This window comes from Mixophyes fleayi, chromosome 10 (assembly GCF_038048845.1).
Source record: "Mixophyes fleayi isolate aMixFle1 chromosome 10, aMixFle1.hap1, whole genome shotgun sequence".
Classification (NCBI taxonomy): Eukaryota; Metazoa; Chordata; class Amphibia; order Anura; family Limnodynastidae; genus Mixophyes; species Mixophyes fleayi.
In genome coordinates this window covers 47,740,567-47,767,105 of record NC_134411.1, presented here as the reverse complement: position 1 = coordinate 47,767,105, position 26,539 = coordinate 47,740,567, and the positions used below count along the sequence as shown (strand labels likewise).

Below are 26,539 nucleotides of genomic sequence, written 5' to 3'. Positions count from 1 at the left end.
CTTTGACCTGAAATGGCAAGCTCACAAGACACAGCCACTATCAGCTGTCAGTCATATTATATTTACACATGCACAGATAAATTATACTCTCATAGTAAAGTAACATTTTTAAACATAAATTGTAGGTAACGAAGAGGTGAAATAAAAGGATACAAGATACAAGGATACAGAGACAACAAAAGAGAGAGGTAAGTGAGATTTAATAAAAAAGAAGAAAATAGAATTCACAAATACTAAACCTGCTAGTTCAAAAATATTTAGAAAAGGATTTAATTTTGTATGCATGTTCATTGGTGTAAATATAAACAGACTAGCTGCTTTCATGTTTTAGCTGTCTTGCATTGTAATTGTTGACAGCAATTTGAGACTTGAACTTTGTAAATATATGTTAGGAGCATTGGTCGCAGAATTACAAAATATTGAGTGTTGTACTAAGCTCAGCACATGTCATCGGTCAGACTCCTGTTTAGTTTTCACTTGTGTAGAATATTGCAAACTCATTTTTAACTTTGATGGCATATGTTATTGGCTTGTAAGACATAAAGCTAATAACAGAGGAACTCCAATTAACCGGTTAAAAGTGACAGCACTAATGTGTTTACAAAGTATTTCTTATTTAATCTTAATAGCTACATTGAAGTAGATAGAAAGTGTAATAAAGTCTTCTGGTTCAGCTTGTAAAAATCTAATCTATCTAATTTAACTCTTTCAGACCTAAAAATATGGAGCCATCAACTCAGTTAGGTAAGTGTTTATTATAGCTGTACGAACTGCATTATGGGCATCATTTATAGTGGACCTGGAGAAATCATGCTAATGAATTGCAAATGCAATTTTATTTTTTACAGAAATGTACGGAAATACTACCTGCTTTAGCGTGTAGCACACTAATACTAGGCAGCTTTATTTTAACACTGGAATTTAGAATTGAACCAGGCACATTATCCTCTTAAATCATTTCAAGTCATCTCCCACTCCCTTCCTCCTCCATTTCGCAACATGGTTTTGCCAAGGTTCAAATCTTAAATTTCTAGAAGGATTTACTAATGCTAAATTATGCCCTATGTCTTTTGTATACATTACATATAATCTATACCATATTAACATGATGGTTGTTGACCATAAGTCAGTCTCAAACTAGTCCATGAAGGCTATTTTATTTATTTAAAGTGATGGCCCCAGATGAATCGTACTATTTAATGCAATATGCAACTGAACAAAAAGGATATCAGTTGAATTGATGTAAGCTGATCATATATTACTCACATCAACTCATATGATGTCCTCTCTGTCCAGTTACGCCCTTCTGCTGCCATATCCTGCATCGTTGAATTAAATAATGTCACAGTCGTCTGTATTTCTTGATCCGATTTGGGACCCTTGGGACTAGCTGGAGCAGGACTGAAACAGAACCTAGCAGCCTGGATGATCTTCCTGCTCATGTTTTGGTTGATTGTAGAATATAGCAGGGAAATGAGCAGTCTGGAGATGTTGACAGGAACAGTGCACTTTGTAATTCTGACAGGAACGCTGCACTTGTAATGCAGACAGGAACATTGCACTTGTAATGCAGACAGGAACACTGCACTTGTAATGCAGACAGGAACACTGCACTTGTAATGCAGACAGGAACACTGCACTTGTAATGCAGACAGGAACACTGCACTTGTAATGCAGACAGGAACACTGCACTTGTAATGCAGACAGGAACACTGCACTTGTAATGCAGACAGGAACACTGCACTTGTAATGCAGACAGGAACACTGCACTTGTAATGCAGACAGGAACACTGTCTCCAGGTTTCAAGCTTGGAATGGCTTGTCGCTTTTTGTCGGCCTGAATTTTGTAGTGTTGGGACGCTTTAAGTAGAGATTCCCGTACCTGGTGCCAGTGGCCTGCAAAATTCTTTAGGAAAACTTCAGAGGCAGGTACTAAGGCTGTAGGAAGTGGAGTAAACAAGGGTACCCTGGGGTGTAGACCATAGACCGTATGAAATGGAGTGGAAGCAGAGGATTCGTAATAATGATTATTATGAGCAAATTCTGCCCAAGGAAGCAGATCTACCCAGTCGTCTTGAGAAGAGGATATGTACAAACGAAGAAATTTTTCTTAGTCCTGACTCTTTCCGTTTGCCCGTTGGATTGTGGATGGTAGGCCGAAGAGAAGTTTAGTTTGATCTGTAGTGCTTGGCATAAGGATCTCCAGAATTTCGCCACAAACTGAACTCCTCTATCCGAGACGATTTCTTCAGGACACCCATGCAAACAGAAGATCTCCTTTATAAATTGCTGAGCCAGGATAGGTGCTGATGGGAGGCCACGGAGAGGAACAAAATGCGCCATTTTAGAGAATCTGTCAACGATGACCCAGATGGTATTGAAATTATTAGAATTGGGCAAATCGGAAATAAAGTCCATAGAAATATGGGTCCAGGGTTTGGTGGGAATAGGCAGAGGCAAAAGTTGACCAGCTGAAGATTGTCTTGAACTTTTATGTTGGGCACAGCTGCCACATGCGGAAACAAATTGCTGAACATCCTGATGAAGAGAAGGCCACCAGTAGCTTCTCAATATGAAAGAGTGAGTTTTGCGGATGCCCACATGACCGGCAAATCTGGAACAATGTCCCCATTGGAGCAATGTTTTACGCAGATTCTCAGGAACAAAAGTTTTCCCCTGGGGAGGTGTATTGTCGGGTCTACGGACTGCGATGCTGAGTGGGCTGATAATAGGCCGCGGATCCACAGTGATGGAATCTTCCTCTTTTACCATAGAACGTGACAGAGCATCGGCCTTGCGATTTTTGGAACCGGGACGGAAGGTGACATAGATATCAAACCGAGAGAAGAATAGTGCCCATCGGGCCTGACGTGGATTCATGCACTGTGCAGTTTTAAGGTAGAGCAGCTTCCTGTGATCCGTGTATATTGTGACAGGATAACAAGCTCCCTCAAGTAAATGTCGTTGAGACCGCGGTAATCGATGCAGGGACGTAATCCACCATCCTTTTTCTTTACAAAAAAGAACCCGGCTTCTGCCGGTGAAGAGGATGGGCGAATAAAGCCCCTTTCCAAGTTCTCTTTTACATATTCAGACATAGATTTTGTCTCAGGGATAGAAAGAGGGTAGACCCGAAACAAGATCAATGGGACAGTCCCAATCCCGATGAGGTGGTAGAGTTTCAGCGGCCTGCTTACTGAAAACGTCGGTGAACTCTTGGTAGGCAGGAACTGGCAAAATTTCTTTATCAGAGGTGGAGCAATGTGGAAGAACACGTTGTAAACAGGACCCAAAACAAGTGGGAGCCCACGCCAAGATTTGTGGAGTCGACCAGTCGATATGGGGGTTATGCTTTTGAAGCCATGGAAACCCGAGAACCACAGGGCTAGTGGCTTCTGGGATGACCAAAAAGGTAAGAGATTCAGAATGCAGAACTCCTATTTGGAGCGTCACTGGAGAAGTCTGATGCGTAATGGTACCCCCTGGAATACGGCTACCATCAACCGCAGAGAGAAAGATGGTCACTGGAATTTTCACTAGGGGAATGGCTAGTTCAGCAGCTAATTTGGCAGACATGAAATTCCCAGCAGCTCCAGAATCCAGCAGGGCTGAAATGTATTGGGAGCCTTGAGCGTGTTTCAGGGTGACTGGGATAATACAGTCCTTGCCTTGTGGGGAGCGAAGGGCCACTCCTAGGCTCATCTCCTCATCGTCAGCTAGGAGGGTGCGTTTACCCGGCTTGCAAGGACAATAATGTAGCAGATGTCCAGAACTGGCACAGTATAAGCAAAGTTTCTCTCTAACTCGCCGTTTTCGCTCAGTGGGTGAAAGACGTGCTTTGCCTAGTTGCATGGGTCCATCAGGGAAATGAGACAGTGCCCAGGCCCGTTGAATAGGGAGGAACTTGGGCTTTTCTAGAGCTCTCTCTCTGAACTGAAGATCAACCCGATTGCAGATGGTAATCAATTGGTCTAGCGTTGTAGGTAAGTCCCAAGACACTAATATATCCTTAATGTGGTCAGACAGGCCCTGCCAGAAGACCGCAACAAGAGCATCGTTATTCCAAGACAGCTCAGAGGAAAGAGTTTGAAATTGAATGGCATATTGGCCCACGGACTGCTGCCCTTGCCGAAGCCGCAGAATATCTAAAGCGGCTAACGTTGTTCTTCCAGGCTCGTCAAATATTCTGCGGAAGGTAGACAGGAAGCTATCAATATCAGATAAAATTGGGTCAGATTTTTCCCAGAGCGGTGATGCCCATGCCAGAGCTTGCCCTGATAGTTGCGAAACAATATAAGCAGTTTTGGTACGTGCAGTAGGGAAATTCCCAGGTTGTAATTCAAAGTGTATACTACACTGGTTGAGAAACCCGCGGCAATTCTTCGGATCACCATCGTATTTAGCTGGCGTGGGAAGATGGAGTCCGGATGAAGTAGGTAGTGACGCAGGTCTTACTGGCTCAGGCGGAGTATGGGATAGTTGACTGCGGAATACCTGCAAGGTATCCATACGCGTAGAAACATCCTGCAGGAATCTCAAAATTTGCCCCTGGTTAGTTTCTTGTCTCTCAATGCGTTCAGCTAATATTTGGACAGAGTCCTCCCTCGGGGTATGCTCCCCTAGCGGATCCATTTGGCCAGAACAAACTGTCACAGTCGTCTGTATTTCTTGATCCGATTTGGGACCCTTGGGACTAGCTGGAGCAGGACTGAAACAGAACCTAGCAGCCTGGATGATCTTCCTGATCATGTTTTGGCTGATTGTAGAATATAGCAGGGGAATGAGTAGTCTGGAGATGTTGACAGGAACAGTGCACTTTGTAATGCAGACAGGAACAGTGCACTTTGTAATGCAGACAGGAACACTGCACTTGTAATGCAGACAGGAACACTGCACTTGTAATGCAGACAGGAACACTGCACTTGTAATGCAGACAGGAACACTGCACTTGTAATGCAGACAGGAACACTGCACTTGTAATGCAGTCAGGAACACTGCACTTGTAATGCAGTCAGGAACACTGCACTTGTAATGCAGTCAGGAACACTGCACTTGTAATGCAGTCAGGAACACTGGAGCCAAGACCTATCCTCTGGAGAGAAGTGTGTTGTTCTGGCAATGAACAGATCACAGCAGCAGGTTTAAATAGGGTGTCCCAAACAACTATTGGCTGATTAGTTCATGTGATCACAGCTGCTGAATCTGGTTGGTCTGGAATGATCACCTGACTGCATCCAAGATGGCCGCGCCCATGCAGCAGAACAAACAGTGTGTGTTTGTTTACAAATGGAGGTGTGGAGAATGGGAATGTTTCAGACGACCAGAAGGGACCCAGGTAGCCGTGATATGACAGCGGCGGATGAGGTAAGTGCGGCTAAGATCCCGATTTGTGACAAATAATATGTTTAGTCTGGGGATATTCATATTCTTTAAAATGTATTCCAATAAAAGTGCCATGTAATAGTCATTGTGCTACAAGCACTACAGATTGAGAACTTTAAGATTATGTCTTTTGTAATAAAAACTGACTTGGACTGTCCCATAAAGTTACCAGATGACTTTTTATTGGTCCCCATGTCTATGTTGGCCGCTAAGATTATTTGACACGAGGAAAGTGACTTTATAGTCCTCTGATATCACAGAGGCGTAAACCACATATGTCCATATTATTTGTGTATTTCTGGTACAAAAATGTTTTAAATATAACAGACCCTTGTAAATGGATATACTGGTGGGCCCTGTATAACCCAGTCAAACTCTAAATAAAGGGGAAAAAGTATCTTAGTGGTCATTTATGTTATTGCATAATTGCAAATGCCGTTTACTTATGTTATGCTCTTATTTTTGTATGAATACATCCATTATTATAGTGAGGTACATTGATTTGTGTGGCAAAATGTATCCAGTAGACAGACTCAGGGCAATATTTGACTTTTATATGTCTGTACATGATATACATAGGATAAGTGTGACAGGAAATATGTAGGCCTATTAAGTTCCCAAGAAAGACAGTCAGAAGAGGCAAAAGAAGTTTTCTCCAATATACCATTATCCCTGTGATATGCCCCACTGTTTCATTAAGTTTTCTAGAGTAAAGTAAATTGTATATTGCATAGTGAAACAGAAATTAACTGTTTCCTTTCCGGTATCTCTCCATAGAGGAATTGCCTACCTCTGTATTTTTATTTATTTATGTATTTAAATTTAGAGGATTATTAAAAAAATATTGTCAGTCACCATTTTTACAAAAAAACAGATTTATTTTACTAGTTGGTGTGTCTAGGGCAACTGTGTAAGAAAAAGTATGCACCTACCTTCCACGGTGCATTCCCCCCTCCCCTCCCATAATGTCTGGGTTCCTCTTTGTTGTGGTGAGCCTGTCTTGACTGACAAAAGCAATGTCTACTATAAAAGTATCCAGAAAGAAATCTAATAGTCTAATCCACCTGCATAAAGATCACAACATATGTCAGCCAAGGCTCGTTGTAGCAAAGAGGAGTCATGATGTTACTGAGGCTGGAATATGATTTGATTTACAGCAGTCCTGCATACTAAAGAGCAAAATATATTGACGATACCATTTAGGGGCCTGATGTAGAGTTGGACGCAATTTACACTTAAATCATAAGTGTAAATTGCATCCCACAATTTACATAGGATTTTGAGTTGTACGTATCTCTAGAATTGTGGTGAAAGGAGTTTGATATTCCCTTAACCAGCCTGACCCTCACTTCTCACAATATGTGAAGCATAACATGTACTTTTTATAGCCCTGTTAATGTTCCCCAGCTCACCAGAGTACAGATGCTGTGTCAAATTACATGTGGATAAGGGAACATTGTAGCCATGCATATATAGGAGACTTTTTCACTATGTGTGATGGTACTCATTGTCAAAATGTATGTTGTTTGTTGTATATTGTTTATATTGTAGTGATGCTGTTATTTATTGTTCTTAAATTGAAACCAGGTGGGTTATGGGTAAAGATCTGTTTGGGTATGGGGTAAAATTAAATTATTAAAATTATTAAATGTCAAAAACCATTTAGTCCCTGTTGCACTTAAGGTCCCAGCATGCCATGGCTCCCATTAATTGTATGGGCATACTAGGGTCTGTAGCACTACATTTTTCTTTTGTTTACACATGCATTATGTTAGGAAATTATGCAGTAGTAAACATGACATACATTGCCAGTAATAAACATAGCATTCACCATCCTATTCTACCTCTCCCACAATTTTATGTAAAACAGGTGCCTGTTCACTACTGCTGAAGGCTGGATAAAGACCATACTCAGAGCATTGCATTAAACAAAGCCTGCCCAACTTGTGGCTCTCCAGGTGTTGTGAAACTACAAGTCCCAGCATACCTTGCCAGCTATCGACTGGCTCTCTACTGGCAAAGCATGCTGGGTCTTGCAGTTGTCAACCGCTAGAGAGCCACAGGATGGCCAGGCTTGCATTAAACGTTGGCCACAACTCTTAAAGGTTTGATATGTGGCTAACAACTGCTTGTACTTGCAGACAGGGGGGAGGGGGCAAACAATGGAGGTCACTGAAAGTAAATAGTGTAGGCAGCATCATAAACTTTCTTCCGCAGCACAAATGTCTCCTACTTTAAATGCAAATGCCAGAGGGTAATAAGTGACTGGAACCAATGGGTTACAATCTCATACCCATTTATATGTTTTAATAACGTTTAAAAACACTAGTAAATGCATGTCTTTTGGTACCAGTAGGTAAGGCCTATAAAAATGAGTTCTGTTGTTTCTGTTAAACAGACATTCCCTCTGTGCATAATACATTCTGCTGCATTTAAGGCAACAAATACAAATTTACACTAAGCAGTGAATTATCAATCACAGTGTTACATTGTTACACAAATGGTAGGAGCCATGAACAGCGAAGGGACATGGTGGGGAATATTCATTTTTACTATGCATTGCCAATAGACATTACATAGTTGATTTTATTTTGGTGGAGAATTGCTTTAGACACAAGTGAGTGATTGAACCAAGGAAATGCACCTACCTACCTGGTAATAATAAACCTGACAAATGTAAGGGTTTTTTATGCAAAACAAACTTTCATTGATATTATATGGTTAATATCTGTTGTATACCTGTTGCTATGTATTCATTATATATCAGAATTAATGTAACTATGATTTGTTTAAATTCCAGGTTACCAAATTATTTCTTTTATTATTTGGATTGGATTAAGCATAGCTCTGATTGTAATGGGTAAGTGATAATCATCATTTCAGCTGTTTTCTTTAGAAGTGTCAAGAACAACAAAGAACAATTAAGAACAGTAACAAGTTACTAATAGCACACTGTCATATGATAAACATTTTATTGGATCTATAACAGCTATTGTTATCTAAAGCATACACTTTTCTTTAGATATGTGCATGTCAAAACACACAAGTACAATCACAATTTTATAGTCGTATATATTTGTGTACTTTCGGCCTGCATTTTGTGGCCAACCTTAAAAGAGGCTTACTGTCTGCAGCATAGTGTGTATTGACAAGGTGCAACAAATACAACCTAAAAGCTCTTATTCCATTAGATTAGAACATATTCCAGCATCACAAATTACAATTGGTTCCAAAGTTAAAGTATAGAAAACATTTTGGATATTCTTTTTACACCGTTTGTGATCAGAAGGTTTAAATGAACCTATTGAGATTATATGTTTTTAGTGATATAATTATTATTCCCCACACTCATTTTATTTTTATTACATTTTTACAATTGCATCCTTGTATTGTGTTCATTCGATTTTTGGACATGGTGTTTCAGTTTACAATAGCTGCTATTGGTGTAACAGTATGTTCATGTTATGACATTGTAAATCAATAATTTGCTACTGTTCTTGACTGTTTTAATTGTTCGTGCTTGTTGGCACTTTTTCCTAGCGAGTTTGCCAGTGTTTGTGTTACTTCAGGCAAGCCCTTAGTCATGTGACTGTTTTGTCTGCTGTTCACTATTATACGTTTCATGAGGAAGTGATAAACATAAAACCACAAAATGCATTTACAATAGCCATCAGCAATATATTTTTATATTGAATGTATATATCATATATTGATTATTCAACGTTTTGGCTACATCTTAATTATCTACATCTCCTGTGATCCTCCTGCACAGAATATTCTGCCAGGATATTTGTATTAACATATGTATTCGGTGGTAAATCAGACATATGTCTGTAGTCACCATTGTCTGGAGCAGATTTTTTGTTTTTATACAGTATTTTGCACTCATAGCTACAATACAATCGGGAAGACTCATTTTCTTCCCTCTTTAGGTACAGCTCCCTCATGTAGCAAATATGGCTCCCCTCCCCAGTTACCTGCACTTTATGACAAGGCAGCCACTTCAGCTCACACCACAGTAGGACACTATCAGTCAAGTCCATGTTCTTTTTCATGAACTGGTATATGTACCAATCCAAGGGATTGGAAAATTTCAGTGTATGAAAAATCTAAAGTTCTGTGACTTGTATAATAGTACATGATTATGGAGCTGTATATACTGTAGTTAGAGAACTGACTCTTCTATGGCTTTTTTCCCATCATAATATTGTCTCTATGCTATATATCATACTGAATAGCAAAATGCTTTGATGTTACCTTTGTCATCCACAGGAGCCATATATAAAAATGACTGTCCCATCCAGCCTTATATACCTACCTTTCTGTTGGTGACTGGCATCACACAATTGGCAACTGTTGCCATAATATTTCTGAGACTTGTGTTGGAGACATGTAGCCTTGTTCTAGAATTTTTACTTGGACTGTTCAGCTTTGCCTGGTTTATAACAGGTAGGTGCTCATACATATCATACATAGTTACATAGTTTGTCAGTTTGAAATAATTCATAAGTCCTCTGTTTTCAACATTGTGTAAGTTACAACTGTGTTGATCGAGACAACAAAACCCACAGGAAGCAACTGCTAGCTTATCCTCACAATGAAAATTATCCTTATTGACACCTTATATGGTAAATCATTCCCATAATCTACATTGCAGGAATAATTTATTTTAAGAAAGGCATCCAATTCAATATATAAATCATTTAGTGTCATCAATCCTTGTGCCCCCTTAAAGCTAGGCACACTTGTGCAAAGTAGGCAAGTGACACCATGTTAAAGGATTTTTCACCTCCTTTTGGGTTTCAATCTCCTTAATATTCTGGCAAATGTATGTATGACCATTTAATACCGTTATATATATGACTATTACCGTCAACCAACTCCTCGCAAAAGGTATTTCTAAATTGACCCAAGAAACATCATTCTTATATTCCCTTATATCGACAGACTTCAAGAATAACCACAACAAAGTATAAATTCATTTAAAGTGTGTTGTATTATATTATAGAACAATAGCGTAACAATATTGTACACAAAATATAGATTTTGTGCCATACATCATTCTTATTGCCTGTAATATACATATATATGTAATTGTGTGTGTTAACGAACTCTTGTCTAAAGGTGTAATGTGTGTGTGTATGTTTAAGCTATGTATATGTGAATGCATTGTGTAGTGAAGGGGGAGGGGAATCCACAGATACACTCACTCCATTCATCTCACTCAAAGTCCATAATGAAACTTCTTCTTACAATGTAGTCACCATCCAAAATGGCTGGCTTGCCATGCTTTGTTACAAACACATTTTGGCTCACAAGACCTCACTAACAATGGGAAGTCAGTACAGACCCATTACTCATTACAAGCAGTATTAGCCAGTCCACCACAAATAGCTCTCTATTCAGCAGTTGTATTGGCCAGTGGACACAATGTCCACTGGCCAATTTTCACACATGGTATTTCACATAAAGCACCAATGTTTCCATGACTAAAACTTAACCAACAAAGAACCATGCACAGCACAAACGTCTCCATTTATATCAACAATCTATCCCAAACACAACAGGAATTCCAAACATAAATGCTTTCATTTAAACCAACAATCTATCCCAACAAGGCATGCATTTATGTAACTCTGTCCATATAAATCCAATCACGTTTACCATCTGTATTCAAACTTTCATTCTCACTTAAACTTTCATATCACTTACAACAAATAATTATTCATTATCATGTCATATTCGAACATCCTCCATTCAACAACACATTACAACATGCTCACACTCACCTTTCATGCCATGCACACTCCATACTAGTCAGGGCCTAAGTAGGCCGTGATGCATCTCACGTCATGTCTGCTCAGGTCGGCAACAGCTTCCAAAAGAAAAAGTCTCTCCTTGTGTAAGTGTATGATAAAAACCTTTCTTGTGGGCGGAGTTTAGAACCTGGCTACAGTCTTTCATATGTTAATTACTGGCCAACTGCTGAAAACATGATTATCTGGTTTTTACAAGCCAAATGTTTGCAATGGGGGAGGATTTGTTCCTAGTCAGTGTGCTAATTAAATTGTAGCTGAATCTGTTCATATATTATAAAATGAAACATAAATAATAGATTATTTATGTACACTTCATCACACCACAAAAGAGAATTTGTGCTGACATTTTATACTTTTGCACTTCGTAAATTACCTTTACTATGAATATTGTGCAATCGTATCCTTAGAATAAGCAGTAAAATATGGTCTACTGCACACATAATATATTTGATATTTGAATGAAACACACTACCTTCCTTCCCTCACTTCCACAGCTTATTTAATATCAAATTTATAGTCAAACTAGCAGTAAACTTTTATAATAAGGTATTGGACATTTAACGAACAAGGTAGTCAAATTGCATGCAGATAGACAATGCCTAGAAGACTACTTTGCTATACTGTACTTCGTGCACAATGACGGTAACCACCATTTCAGATTGGTCGCTTCAATTGAGAAAATTTACACTTGATATAAGTTATCCTGACAAGTTGGCATCTATTGCTCCTCAGGATGGGAGGAGCTGTCCAGATCTAAGTGAATTAGGATGTTCAATGGATTATGTGGGCTAGCCACAGTAATGCACCTGAATCTACATACGAGATTTCATTAAGTTGGTGGAAATATGCTAATGACCTTGAAGTGGTGGAGATTGTGCATTGTTTAAGCATTTCAGTTTGTCAGCTGTATTCAGGACTTTGTAGTTTTACAATAAATCTGGGATGGTCTCTAAAGAATGCCATTTGTGCCATCTAGGTGCATTTCATATCAGCAGCACATTAACATCAGAACTGTCTTAACACATGGGCATGCTGGGCAGTTGCCCGGGGGCCCCAACAGCATAGGATCCCCATAGGCTTGCCAAATTTTCGTATATTATTCTAGGAGATTTATTCAGAACCTTCAAACTCTGTTTATTAAAACGTTTATTTGGACTAATCACCTTAGTATCAGCTGTTATCTGTACATACAATCTTGCTGTTGCGAATACATATCTTGACCTTGACAAAAATAACGTACACGTACTAATTGTACATAAGTGGGTGAGTGGTTGTGTAGGTAGGGTCCCAGTGCACTGCTTTGCCCAGGGGCCTATAATGCTGCTAAGACGGCCCTGATTAATATGCCCACATAAACCTAAGGAAAACAAAATCAAAATGTAGAGTTGCAGCAGCTAAACTAAAGAATATTTGAATGTACCCTTAATGTCAAGAGTTATTTGAGACTTAAATGAAGCTCCGCCAAGCAGTATTTTAGATAAAGTAAAACGTTTTAATCAACTAGTTGTTCGGCCCAGTTGCTTTTCTATTGTTAGAAATGACAAGGTTGCAAAATGTATCAATAAGAAGATATATTCATACTGGTATTATTGCTGCAGCTGTTTTTAACGGTATTCGTCTGTTTCTTTTTTAGGTTGTGTTTGGGTGTTTAAGGTGTACAATCAATATGAGGGATTTTGTGACCGAAATCTTTACTTATTTGCTTTTGGAATCCTAATATTTGAATGTGTGATTATCGGTTTAGGATTGATTGCTCCGTGTCTTGGCTGTTCTACAAGAAAATTTCTTTATGAGAGGTAATATTTATGTGATTATCTGTCTTTTTTTTCTCATTCTAATCATCTTCTGAAATTGTTCATGGAAAGGTGCAACTGAAAATAAGACACAATTGTTTAGGTGTCTTATTCCAACAACAGGGATGTAGACACTACAATGCAATGCATTCTGTGGGGAGGTTAATGTTATGTGTGGATTATTAGCGTAATGTGGTGTTTGTTGGGGCTATTAATTCAATGTGGGATCTCTATTTAAATGTAAATGCTATGAATTTTAATCCTCAACTAGCTACAGCTGTGCACTGCAAGCGTTGATCCCTAATAAATTAAATAGTATTGCTCCCTTTATCTAAATAATCCATTAATAGTGGCCCATTTATAATAATAAATAATTAATTGTGGCCCCATTTACAGATAAGAGACTGCTCCTGACTGGCTGCCCAGCTATTAGGTAGGTGTGCTCACCAGAGATTAATTTATTTCACGTTGGGTGCTACTCATAAGTGGTCTGTTCCATCAATCCGGTTTTTCTTTATTCCCTATATGGATTAAGTTGATTAAAAAAATGGTGACAAAATTAATAGAATTTTGAATGCAGCCATCTTAATTACTTTTTCATAAGAAGGAAGATGGAATTATTTATTTTAAAGGGGGGGGGGGGTGGGGGCACAATTATTTATTTATTTAATATTATAAAGGGGCCACTATTAATTTATGACCTTAAAAAGGGGGAATACTATTTATATAATTTAATAGGGGGTCAATACTACAAGTGCAAGTATGTATTGCTGGCCAAGCAGCACGCACATGGGCATCAGTGCATACCTGCACTTGTAGGGCCACAAGAGTATGCACCTTAATATTTTGATTGTATTACCCTGTTACTCTACTGCTAGGGGTACTAGAATGGACCCTTAGCTAGTCAGCATTGACTATGTAAGTGCTTGAAAAGTATCTATTTTTAATTTTTTATATTATGACAGGCAAGCTTAAACAGCATGTGTGGTTTGTGCTATCTCGCCTGTGTTAACCACATCTTTTTTAAAAAATAAATAATTATTTTTTACTAAAAATAGAGATGTTCACTGATCCCCGTGTTCTGGTTTTTGTTTTGGATCTCGATTAACTTCCTGTTTTGGTTTTGATAAAACCGCCCATGCGTGTTTTGGTTTTGGATCCCTATTTTTTCCTAAAATCACAATTTTTTTATTTTTTTTTCGCTAAAATCACATAATTTTGCTTTTTATCCCCCTTACATCATTATTAACCTCAATAACACTAATTTCCAGTAATTTGAAGTCAATTACATGTCACAATATTATTTTCATACACTTTCAAACAAAGACTGAAGCAGTTCTTGCCAGTGATAAGAAGAAGGGCATTATCATGCCTGGGCATAAGACCAAAAAATCCACCTCTTATGTGTGGAATTATTTTTACCCAAATCCTGGCAACAGTTGTCTAGCCATTTGTAGCATTGTAAAGCTACAGTCAGTAGAGGTAGGGACCTTAAACATCTAGAAACCTCCTCCATGTTACGCCGTTTGAAGCGAGTTAATGGAAGCTTTTGTGAAAATCAGAAACTTATGCTAAAAAATAACAACAAGCAGTCCAGCATCAGCTACCTCCCTTCTCTCAGCTAGATCCCAGCTCCTGCAATCTACAACCCCAACACCTGCATCATCAATATCCTCACAAGTGATCAGAGTTAGTCCTGTTTCTAAGGCTAGATGACTCCTCCCCTATCCAGGACTCCTCAGAAGAATCATTGAGCGTTAGGCCCACTGCTGCTGCGAGTGGATCTTCAACCCAGAAGCAGACCAAGAAGAATACTACTAGTACTTTACAACAATTGACTGTTAAACAATCCTTTGCAAGAGGAAACAAGTATGAAAGCTGGGCAGCACGGTGGCTGGGTGGTTAGCACTTCTGCCTCTCAGCACTGGGGTCTTGAGTTCAATTCCTGACCATGGCCTTATCTATGAGGAGTTTGTATGATCTCCCTGTGTTTGTGTGGGTTTCCTCCAGGTACTCCAGTTTCCTCCCACACTCCAAAAACATGCTGGTAGGTTAATTGGCTGTTAACAAATTGACCCTAGGCTGTGCATGTGTTAGGGAATTTAGACTGTAAGCTCCAATAGGGCAGGGACTGATGTGAGTGAGTTCTCTGTACAGCGCTGCGGAATTAGTGGCGCTATATAAATAAATGGTGACAATGATGATGAAAGCTGTCACCCAGTCGCAAAGTGGATCACAGACGCCATGGCGACTATGCTAGTATTAGATCTGCGTCCAATATTCACTTTTAATGCAGCTGGTTTTAGACAGTTACTTGGGGTCTTCTGTCCCCATTACCTAATTCCATCACGACACCATTTTACTAGAAAAGCTATTCCTCACCTCTAGCAGAAGGTTCGCAAAAATTTAATTATTGGGCTACAAAATGCCATTCTACCCACTGTACACTTAACTGCAGATATGTGGACAAGCGGGACTGGGCAAACTAAAGATTATATGATTGTGACAGCCCACTGGGTTGGTGATTCACCTTCACCAGCAGGGATGGCAGCAGCATGTACTCAAGAACGTCGCATTTTTGAGAGACAGGCTACTATGTGTATCATCTGCTTCACTAAGAGGCATATTATTATTATTATTATTATTATTATTATTATCGTAGATTTGTAAGGCACCACAGTGCTCCACAGCGCCATACAGTAGCGAAGACAAGGACATACATAAAACAAGACATACATAAAACAAGAACAGACAAGGCAGACAAAATGAATGGAGACATGAAAACAAAGGGTATGGAGGACCCTGCTTATTAGAGAGCTTACATTCTAAAGGGAAGAGGGCACAGCTGAAACAAGAGGAGCGAGTGTGGAGATTGGGATAGTTGTAAGGGTGCATTAGTGTGAATAGAGTTATCGATGATAAGGTCACATCTAAAAAAAAAGATGGGTTTTCAAAGAACATCTAAAGATTTGAAGGTTGTGGGAAAGTCTGATTGAGCATGGTAGGTGATTCCATAAGTGGGGTGCAGCACGGGAGAAGTCTTGAAGACAGGAGTGAGAGGTGGTTATCAAAGACGATACAAGGCGCAGGTCAGAGGTAATACCGCTGACAACCTGTTTGAAAAACTAAGGGATGTCATTGCAACATGGCTTATCCTGCTTGGACTCTCCTGAGGATATGTGATTTCTGATAATGCCACCAATATTGTTAGAGCATTACAGAGGGGGGAATTCCATCACATTCCCTGTTTTGCTCACAAAATCCACTTGGTGGTACAAAACTTTTTTAAAAAAAATGACATGCAGGAGATGCTGATAGGACAGATTTCACCGCACCAAGCTGAACCCCTTATTATATTAGGGATATCATATCATCCTCTCATATGGGGAGGTGCTCCTACACTCTATGGCATACTAGTTTCAAAAAGGAGAAGAAGAAGAGAAAAAGTGTATAAAGGGCACTCTTTTCTATATGTCAATAAAATGCTGTTAAAAGAAATATCTTTATTAAAGTGGAAGGATAGTCTTAAGCGAAATAATTTAAAAACTTGAGTGAATGATTAAATGAACCAAATAAACTCGGTGAAGAGAACTGTTAATAAGTAGTAAAAAAACTACTGTGCTGTCTCACTGTGTGTCAATAACTACGAATTGTAAATGAGCTATAGAGATGTTATATTCATCAAATAGGATCACAGCGTTTAATATATATGGTATAATGATATCTCCTTATATTGGGTTAGATCCTTATTGATGTGTAGGTATACGTAGTCAATACGACACTATGTGTCCATTCCTACAACTTAACACCCCTGGGCTGTGGGGACTAGGATAGAGAAGAACATTGACAACCTTAAAGTGGCAACTTTGTCAACTCAATAGACCAGGTATCATGTACAGGGGTCTCAAAGACCCCTATACCCCTACCCACTATGCCAAAAGAGACTGGCTTTCACTATAGCAGGGGTACCCTATGCTTTCTGCATGGGACATTTCAGGTGAAATTCTGCTGATGAAATGTGCAAAATTTCACATCCAAACAAGACAAATATTGAGTGGAAAATTTCATTCAGTTCTAGTGCTATGCTTTAAAGATGAAAATAAAAGAAAATAAATTGTATCTTTTTCAACTAGATTGTTCTTGGAGTGCTGGCTGTGTGAGCCATCACATAGCTTCCAAAAATATCTGCCCTGGGATTGCACCAAGTGTTATCAGCACTGGCTGGATAGCTCTTTGAAGATATACAAAAATAGCTCCACCCATAATCTTTGGGACAAAAAATAGGGACTGCAACACCTAAACCAAGACAATTCTCAGGCATGAGAATGGGACCCATAGAGAGCTTGGTTCCTAACTGCTACATTGATTTGTCTGCTTTTCAGGAGGTAAATAACGTGACAGGTATTTGATATACAGAGAATGGCGCCATTGTCTGTATTTTTTTCTGAATCTTTTTGGTTTGTTTTTGGTGAAATCTTTTAAATACCGATAAAGGCAGCAGACCTTGGAAGGTGCGCGGTGGACTTAAAAAACCTATTGTACTTGCACTGTCACAGGTATAAAATGCTTAACAGTTGATAAAATAACCATAGACTTTTAGTCTTAACCTAACTTTTATGTAATATATAATAAAGGACATACACACCGACTTGTTGCTAAAATAACTCCTCTTTATTTAAATATCCATTTCCTGTTATGATGACAGGAGAACACTGTACTCGGCCTTGTCCATCCATAAGCACACCCTTGTATCTGAACCTTAATGGAAGAACCAGGTATCCCAGAATCTGCACCCTTCTGGGCTAATCGTAACGCACTGCAAGCCAGCCCAGAGAAGCTGTACTTGCACCGAACCTATGCCCACTCTTTGAAGGGAACAGGTTCCAAACACCTGACTACCATGAATGTGCGCTTCACCAACCTTGCTCATCCTGTACATTGTTATCCTGCCACTATAAAGGCTGAACCAGTCACAGGACTGCAGTCAGTGTAGTGATCACGCTCACCAAGCGGCTCCAAATACTTCCTGGGCTGAATCAGCATACCCGTACCATACCACGGCCTGCGCTCCTTGTTGGCCCAACATACCTCCGAGGATGAACCAGCACATCTGTACCATACCAGGAAGCAAACAAGAGTCGGGAATGGGAGGGAGGAGTGCTTTCCCAGGAACCAAGATAGCTAGCTAAATCCTGCCTGCTCTTTTAATCTGTTTCCTTGCTCATGCCCCCTGTCAGGGATAAGCCCCTCTAGCTACTTCATGATTAGATATCTTATCATATATTCCAACAGTCATACAATATATCACCTTTATTTTGTCAGGAAACGGTTCCTGGACCAATTTATTTGTCACAAACCACCCTCTGCGCACTTGTTGCTTAGAAACTTACTGTAAGGGAACAGGATTCCAGCCCCAAATCTCACATTCACCTCTTTCTCTGAGGCTACAGATTTCGCTGGTCCCTTTTCCCAAAACAGATGGATGCTTCACAGCTATCAGCTATGTATAAGGCCCGTAGCAAACCTATGACTTAATCATCCAATTGTGCATACTCTGTGCCCTAGTAGCTAAACAGTTAACCCTTCACACACTGGTTTCTAAAGAGTTAATCCAGCCAAGCAATCTCTCTTCTAAACAGACAATGGATTTGTTTAGAGCAGGCCTGTCCAACCTGTGGCCCTCCAGGTGTTTAGAAAACTACAAGTCCCAGCATGCCCTTCCAGCTATCAGCTGGTTGTCTACCGGCAAAGCATGCTGGGGCTTGTAGTTTGACAACACCTGGAAGGCCACAGGTTGGACAGGCCTGGTTTAGAGCAATAAGGACAGAACTATTAAATTTTAGATTTAATATACAAAAAGTACAATGCTTACAGAGAAAAAAAAACAGTTGACATACAAGTAAAAAAATTACAAACAGTTATAAAAACAAATTGAGATGAAAGTACAGAGAATCACTTACATATAATAATCTGTATGCCTGGGGCAGGCAGAAAAGATGGACAGTCCTTCAATTAGATTGATCCCCAAGAAGCTGACAGTTTGTCCCTTCAAAACACAGGTTTTTAAGCAAAATTAAATGGGATGGTCTTCACAGGGGCAGTGTTTAATGCTAATAGGGGATGTGGCCAGTGCCACTTTTTCAATCACCATATGCATGTTCCCTGATTTACTAATCAATTCTACTATGTGATATAACTTTTTTGTAGAGTGTCACATCGATCCAATTTTATCATTAATAAATCCCCTATGACTCGGTCCATCTTTTGACATCAAACACGCTTAAATACAGTGTATTCGCAGAGCTTACACTCATTTCCATCATTTCTCTATGGGGCAGAATTCTTAATTCAACATATGAGCTGCCCTTCATCATGCTATTGAGGAATATGTGGTTGATCACTACTTTTATTGAATTTAAGTGGCATATTTTAAAACTGAATTCTCTTTGTCTATATTACATATAGCCTATGTCAGCACATGGCCTCTTTGCGCCAGACCACATGCTGACCGATACCTAAATGTCTAATCATCATCATCATCATCTATTTATATAGCGCCAACATATTCCGTAGCGCTTTACAATTGGTGACAAACATAGTAAACTAATAAACAAACTGGGTAAAACAGACAAAGAAGTGAGAAGGCCCTGCTCGCAAGTTTACAATCTAATCAGGTGTCACAACCAGGCTATATCTCACCCCTGGAGCTCTTTGAAGCCGCCCCCAGGTGACACTTTTATCTTCTCACACTGGGATGTGCAAAGCCATCCAATAAATGTACACCAGACTCTCTGACTTCACATTTTACACTTTAATTAAACTTGTCAATGGATTCATTTGATTTAACCTATTTACACTGCAGTTATGATTTAGCCCTTATAAATAACTGCAAGCTCTCTATGTTCACAACCCCCCTCCCCCCCCCCACCCTTATGACACTTGACTGGGCATCAACACACCTTCCTGCTTTGTTAACCCCTATTATCCAAATAGTTATGTACTCAAACCACAGCTTTTAATTTCCCTCAGGCTTAATTCATCCCTCAGTTCTACTACAATGCTTAACAGTTGATAACATAATCATTGACCTTTAGTCTAACATTACTCTTATGTAATATATAAAAAAGGAAAAAAGGACACACAACGACTTGTTGGCAAAATTCTTCTTTATTTAAATAACCATTTCCTGTTATGGTGATGGGAGAACACTGTACTCAGCCTTGTCCATCCATAAGCGCACCCTTCTACCCGAACCTTAATGGGACAGTGAATTTCAGTGTTTTCAGTGAATCACTGTAGGCAGTGTTTACGATATATTTTAATGACTGACTGATATTCAAAGTGAATTTTTAACCCTCATTTCACTAAGTAGATTATGGTTTGAGAAAACCTGTGACAGTATTTACATGAACAATCCTATTGATTTCGAGTGAATTACATTTGGTAGTGCTTAATAGGAATATAAGATTGTTATATACCATTGTTAATGCATTATTTTGAAATGATAATCGAATGTTTCGGTCTGTGCCGAACTTTGCTGTTGATATTGAGAAATTTTACAATATGTCTGAAACTTTTGTGCTAATTACTCATCGAATCACTTTTAATATTGAATCTGATGGGATAATGGAACTTTTATTAACTGATGATGAGCATCATTTCCCTAAACCTTGAAAAAGTTACTTTGGTATTGAAATGCGTTGGTTAACCACACACCACCTGCAGCTAGACTGTTTAAGTTTTTGGATTTTCTCGTACGTGTTCTCCTCAACCCGATTGTGTTCCAACTTTAGAACCGCAGGAGATTAAATCTACACAATGTCTTTTACCATCTGTCTGGTAGTGGTTCCAGGGATATATTTACTAAATTGCGGGTTTGAAAACGTGGAGATGTTGCTTATAGCAACCAATAAAATGCTATCTGTCATTTTGTACAATGTACTAAATAAATGTTAACTAGACTCTGATTGGTTGCTATAAGCAACATATCCACTTTTTCAAATCAGCAGTTTAGTAAATATACCCCCAAATATTGCTTGCTTGGAAGAGTTTATATTTTAAACATGTTTTGATGCAATATTAGAAGTATTTATGGTTTAAACAAATCATCAAAGGAGATTTTCTTATAACCTGCAGCATGTTCGTTGCTGAAGATCAAAAACCTGCTTAAAGAGGGTTGATTATTTGATAAGCAGTTTTATATGTTTATATGTGAGTGCAATGTTTGTTATTTGCCATCTATTATAAGAAATTGTTAATAAAACAATATCACACTATTGCAAGCTTTTTTCCTTAGTTTGAGGACTTCATCTGGCATCCTTATTAAGTTCTGATTGCATGTTGGTTTTTTGGCATGTGGGTGTATCACTGAGTGTTCACTTGACACAAGATACACTGATGTTGTATTGATTTATAATGGATTTTCTTATTTTACTGATATTTTTGTATTTTACTGACACATTGTTTCTTATTGATTTGAGTTATATTTTCTTCAAAAAAAGTGCAAAGCCTGAAGATAGTTCGCTAAAAGAAGAATCACTATTCATCAGGGTTATTTTGAACAAGAAAAAGACTTTAAGAACATTTTGTTACAAACTGTTATTTTATTTGTTTTTAGTGGAAGAACATCAGCGCCATCACTCTGTTCACTTATTCTTTGTGTTACTCACTTGAGATATGTCTGGGACTAACAACCCAATTACTTAGCAATGAGTGCATGAAATTAATGCCAGCTCTTCCTGGATGCCTGCTGGTGGTGTTTGGGTTCTACCTTCATCATGCTGGTTGCAGCGCCGCCATGAGGAATTTGGGGCCCTAATACAGCAAGCCCCACCCTCCACTCTGTAGATGAGTAGGAAATGGGTTGTGTGTCACCAAAGAGGGCATGGCCACATAGTGTTAGGAATGTGTGGTCATAAGTGGGGCGTTGCTGCACTTCTTTGGTCATGACATATTATGTATTAAAACTGTGCTGCTCTCACCTACCTGTTATTGCAGCCTTCACAACTTGGTACTGGATTCTTGTCTGGATCCTGGAATGCTGGGACCTGTTTGGAAAATGTATAGGTACATGAAATATGGAAAGCAGAGCAATAAGTGAACACAGAAACATAAGTAATCGAAGTATTAAACTAGCCACAAATCATGACCTTAGAGCTATAAAACATTTCTTCTCTTCTGCAAATAATTACTGTCAATTATGGCGAATTATCCTTCAATCATTGCTCCCATTAGTGCTCTCACCAACAAGGGGGCATATTCTTGAATCTGGTCATCAAAAGTGGTGTTTGCCTTCCAGTTCTTTAACAAAATATTCTCTATACATCCAGTGCTAAAATGTTCAGATACAAATTTGCTTCCTTGAGGTAGATGTATTTGCAATCAGAGCAGTGGCTGTTCTATCTTAGATTAATTAGTTTGGCAAATTCACCTATATTAGTTCTTTTGAAAATAACTCTTCATCCAAACACTATCTTCACAGACCATAAAAAAACCATATTTGCTCCAGAGCACTGAATACTCAACTGGCCTGATGGGCACCCTTATTTTTCCAGTTTGACTTCATTCTCATTTATGCTGAAGTCCGGACACTCATTATATCCGTGCCCCAGGTGATCCAGCAGCAGCTGCTAGACGCAATATTGGTCCAATACTAGCGCACATGATACTGGACTCACCGCAATAGGCTCAAGAGGTTGATTCCAATCAGGGCCCTCTGTGTGTGGTTTATTATCTCCATGGTAACATGGCTATCCTCCAGGTGCTCCAGTTTCCTCTCATCACAGTCCAAAACACACTGGCATACTGGTAGGTTAACTGGCATCTGAAATAATAGACCCTAGTGTGTGTGCGGTAGGGAATTTAGATTGTAAGCTCCAATGGGAAGGGACCAATGGCTACATATCCTCAATACTGCACTGAATAATATGATTGGTGCTATATAAACAATAATAATACCAAGAAGGTATGGCCACATTGCTATCTTTGAGAGTTGCATGAGAAATAATGCAAAATAGTATACTCCTTTATTTTTGCAGGAAGGAGAAATAATTAGGATTTAAATTAAATTATTTGTTTCTTTTTTTAAATGAAATTCCTCAATTTTCCTGGATCTTAAGTTTGCCTAATGATAGGCACATTTAATGCCTTTTGTTTTCTCATTTTTTTCTTTGTTGGCTTAAAGATTTTTTTGTTAAATGATTCATGAAATAAATGTCCATAAAAATATTTGTTTGTTTGGGTATATATCGGACACTTGAACGTGATTACTGTTGGTCATTTGGTTAATAATATGATGGAAATGATTGCATGACATTGTATTCACATTTAGGTTAAATACATTTTATAATTCTACTTAGTCTACATTTGCAAAGTGTTTATTATTTATGTCATGTGATTAGTATGCAGCAAAGTGAACTTGTGCTTGTCTTCCTATCTTGATAATCATTGAAAAGGAAATTAGTTTAACACATGTATTTTCAGACTGTTCAAATGTTATATTTTCACGTTTCTATATCTTGTGACAAGAGTACCCTTCTGGTGATGCACACATAAACAACTTCTTGTTTTTTGAACAGCACTTTTATTATTCCATCACAATAAACAGCATACTTTCCAACAGGATGACAGCAGGAAAACCTAACTTTGGCTAGACATATTTGTCCAGTCTGGTCACTGACCTCTAAATGGCATCGGTTGCACTACACAAATGCACAATACAGGTTTATATTGTTGACACTGCTCCCACAGTCCTAGCTTGGTGGACAGGTGACACTCCCACCTTGCCTTGAAAGGGAGTTCTCTGCAGGTGTACTGTAACTACTCTTCACTGCAGACAAACCTTGTCAGCTTTGCTGTTAGCTGTGGAAAAATATACTTTCAAAGCATGTAAGTAAATCACACTTTATACTTTGTCACATATGCCTTACACCTGTATAGGTTTGAACTAAGTTCACTGCTGTACTTAGCAGTTCCTGCTGTCTTGCTCTGTAGACTTAGGGAATTCTCACACTGCACTGGGGAGCCATTAAACCTCTCCAAATTCCTCTAATCAGTATCAAATGTTATATATATATTTAATCATGCTACAAGGGAGGAGCACCCACACAGATAAATAATCAATGAAGATAAAGAGAAGAAAAGAAATGTGTATAAGGGGCACTCAATGGCCCAGTAAATCTTTGGGGAACTGAATTGTTAGGATTCTCCATTTTAATGTATATCAACAAAGCTTCAATGCATATTTTATGTTTGTATTAATGGGATACTAAGTATGAGTCCCTTATACACATTTCTTGCTCTGTAGACTGACAGTGGAATAGCTCATTCCTCTCTTAGAGGCCTGTGGAAAATCATTCTCTTGTCACAATATCTACTGATTTATGTCATAATTCAGATTACTTTTTTCTATAGTGCTCCTTTCAATACTGGGTTTTTTGTCTCCCTCTTACTCAAGATTAATAGTGATGGTCTCTCTCATTGTGTTTCAGATTTGATTGACAAATGGAAATGCAAGTAAACCAATTCCAGGATTTCCTGATGCAAATCATACGGCTTTAAAGAAAACTGAAGAGAAACTCTTTGTGAAATTGTGAAAATCTGATGGCACAGAAACCTTGAAGAAACTTGTTTAAAAGTGTTTATCACTTGCATGTTGCTGTATGGAACTCTATAAATGAATGTGTTTTATTTCTCCTTTTGTTGCTGGTTGTTTTAGATGTATGTTTTTGAATATTAATTGTAACATAAGATCCATTTAGACTTTGAATATATATAATGATACATATGCCACTAATCATTGATATTCTCTATTAATAACACTTCACTTCTTCTGTGTAAAGGATGTTGTTGCAAAATATTAGAGCAAAGTAATTGATCTTCTCTGAAATTTATTCACCAATTTAGTACACAAAAGTGGCACTGAATTTTTGTTTAAAATTAAAGCAACCATTCAGAATGCAAGGATTTGTCATTTTGTCAAATAAAGAGATAAGGGATCTGTTCACAAGTTTACAACCTACAATACAGGTGAGATATATAGGAACAAAAACAGTGGAGTATACAATGCAAATGGGGGAGGGAGGGGGAATAGGGGCCGGAAAGTGAAGAGATGTGGGGAAATGGAGTATTGTGCGTGTGGAATGATGATTATGTTTTGAGGTAAAAAACATCAAAGGGATGTGGTCATACCATGGGGGGGGGGGGGGGGGGGTGACACTGCATCATTCGGGGTGTGTCTAGCAGGTGAAAAGCAAAAGGCAAGAAATAATTTAATCTATCATTAGAGGATACAGTAATTTGGTGTTACAGGGCTTCCGTAGTCTAGGGAATGAGTCCTGTAGCACTGGCATTACAGAAATGCCCAAATGCTTTACTGACACAAGCCACCTCTGCCCACTTGCTTTACTGACACATGCCCCCTCTGCTTAGCTGCTTTACTCACACATGCCCCCTCTGTCCACATGCTTTACTCACACATGCTCCCCTCTCCCCAGCAGATTTACTTACACATGTCTCATAAAAATCATGAAAGTAAATAAAATAAAAAATAAAAAATTGGTGGTCTGAGAAGCGGGCCTGGGACCCTTGACATGTGCCGGCCCTGGAAATTAGTAAACTCGTGCCCCTGGCCACATCACGCCACCCGCCAGCCACATCACAGGGCAGCATGGTGGCTCAGTGGTTAGCACTTCTGCCTCACAGCACTGGGGCCATGAGTTTGATCCCCGACCATGGCCTTATCTGTGTGGAGTTTATATGTTCTCCCCGTGTTTACGTGAGTTTCCTCTGGGTGCTCTAGTTTCCCCTCACACTCCAAAAAACATACTGGTAGGTTAATTGGCTGTTATTAAAATAGACCAGTCATCATCATCATCATCATTTAATTATATAGCGCCAACATATTCCGTAGCGCTTTACAATTGGGGACAAGCATAGTAAACTAATAAACAAACTGGGTAAAACAGACAAAGAGGTGAGAAGGACCTGCTCGCAAGCGTACAATCTATGGGACAATGGGAGTTTGACACATGAGGTTAGTCTACATTTTGCAGTTTGGCCCAGCCAGACTGCAAAAGTAAAAGTGACTCATAAGCTAAATGATCCTGTCACACAACAATATTGGTCAATGGGTAGTTGTCTTGTGTGAAATTGTGTAACGGGTGGTAATAGGGTAATGTAGTGAGGTTAAGAGGGTGGTTGAGCAATATTATAAGCTTGTCTGAAGAGATGGGTTTTCAGAGAACGCTTGAAAGTTTGTATACCAGAGGAGAGTCTTATTGTGCGAGGGAGAGAATTCCATAAAGTGGGTGCAGGACGAAAAAAGTCCTGTAATCGGGAATGGGAGGATGTAATGAGTGTGGATGAGAGACGCAGATCCTATGCAGAACGGAGTTGTCGAGTTGGGAGATATCTTGAGACAAGAGAGGAGAAGTATGTTGGTGCAGCCTTGTTGATGGCCTTGTAGGTTAGTAAAAGTATTTGATATTGGATTCGGTAGAAAACAGGCAACCAGTGTAGAGACATACAGAGTGATTCAACAGAGGA

General features: G+C 39.0%; 1 protein-coding gene across 1 annotated transcript; it reads left to right on the top strand.

Annotated features, from left to right (window-relative positions):
* LOC142104190 (transmembrane protein 272-like) lies at positions 1 to 24,950 on the top strand. The gene is made up of 6 exons (XM_075188714.1): positions 1 to 188; positions 713 to 744; positions 8,183 to 8,242; positions 9,655 to 9,831; positions 12,835 to 12,997; positions 24,484 to 24,950. Exons 2-6 carry the CDS (start codon positions 723 to 725, stop codon positions 24,491 to 24,493), a joined length of 432 nt encoding a protein of 143 aa, XP_075044815.1. The 5' UTR covers positions 1 to 188; positions 713 to 722; the 3' UTR covers positions 24,494 to 24,950.
* Positions 24,951 to 26,539: the final 1,589 nt, after the last annotated feature.

What these genes read in the sequence shown, in the direction of transcription:
- LOC142104190 (XM_075188714.1), top strand. Translation starts at nt 723, where the DNA reads ATGGAGCCATCAACTCAGTTAG. An exon ending in CATAGCTCTGATTGTAATGG is followed by an intron (nt 8,243 to 9,654) that starts GTAAGTGATAAT and finishes TGTCATCCACAG; the next exon opens with GAGCCATATATAAAAATGAC. An exon ending in CTTTGCCTGGTTTATAACAG is followed by an intron (nt 9,832 to 12,834) that starts GTAGGTGCTCAT and finishes TTTCTTTTTTAG; the next exon opens with GTTGTGTTTGGGTGTTTAAG.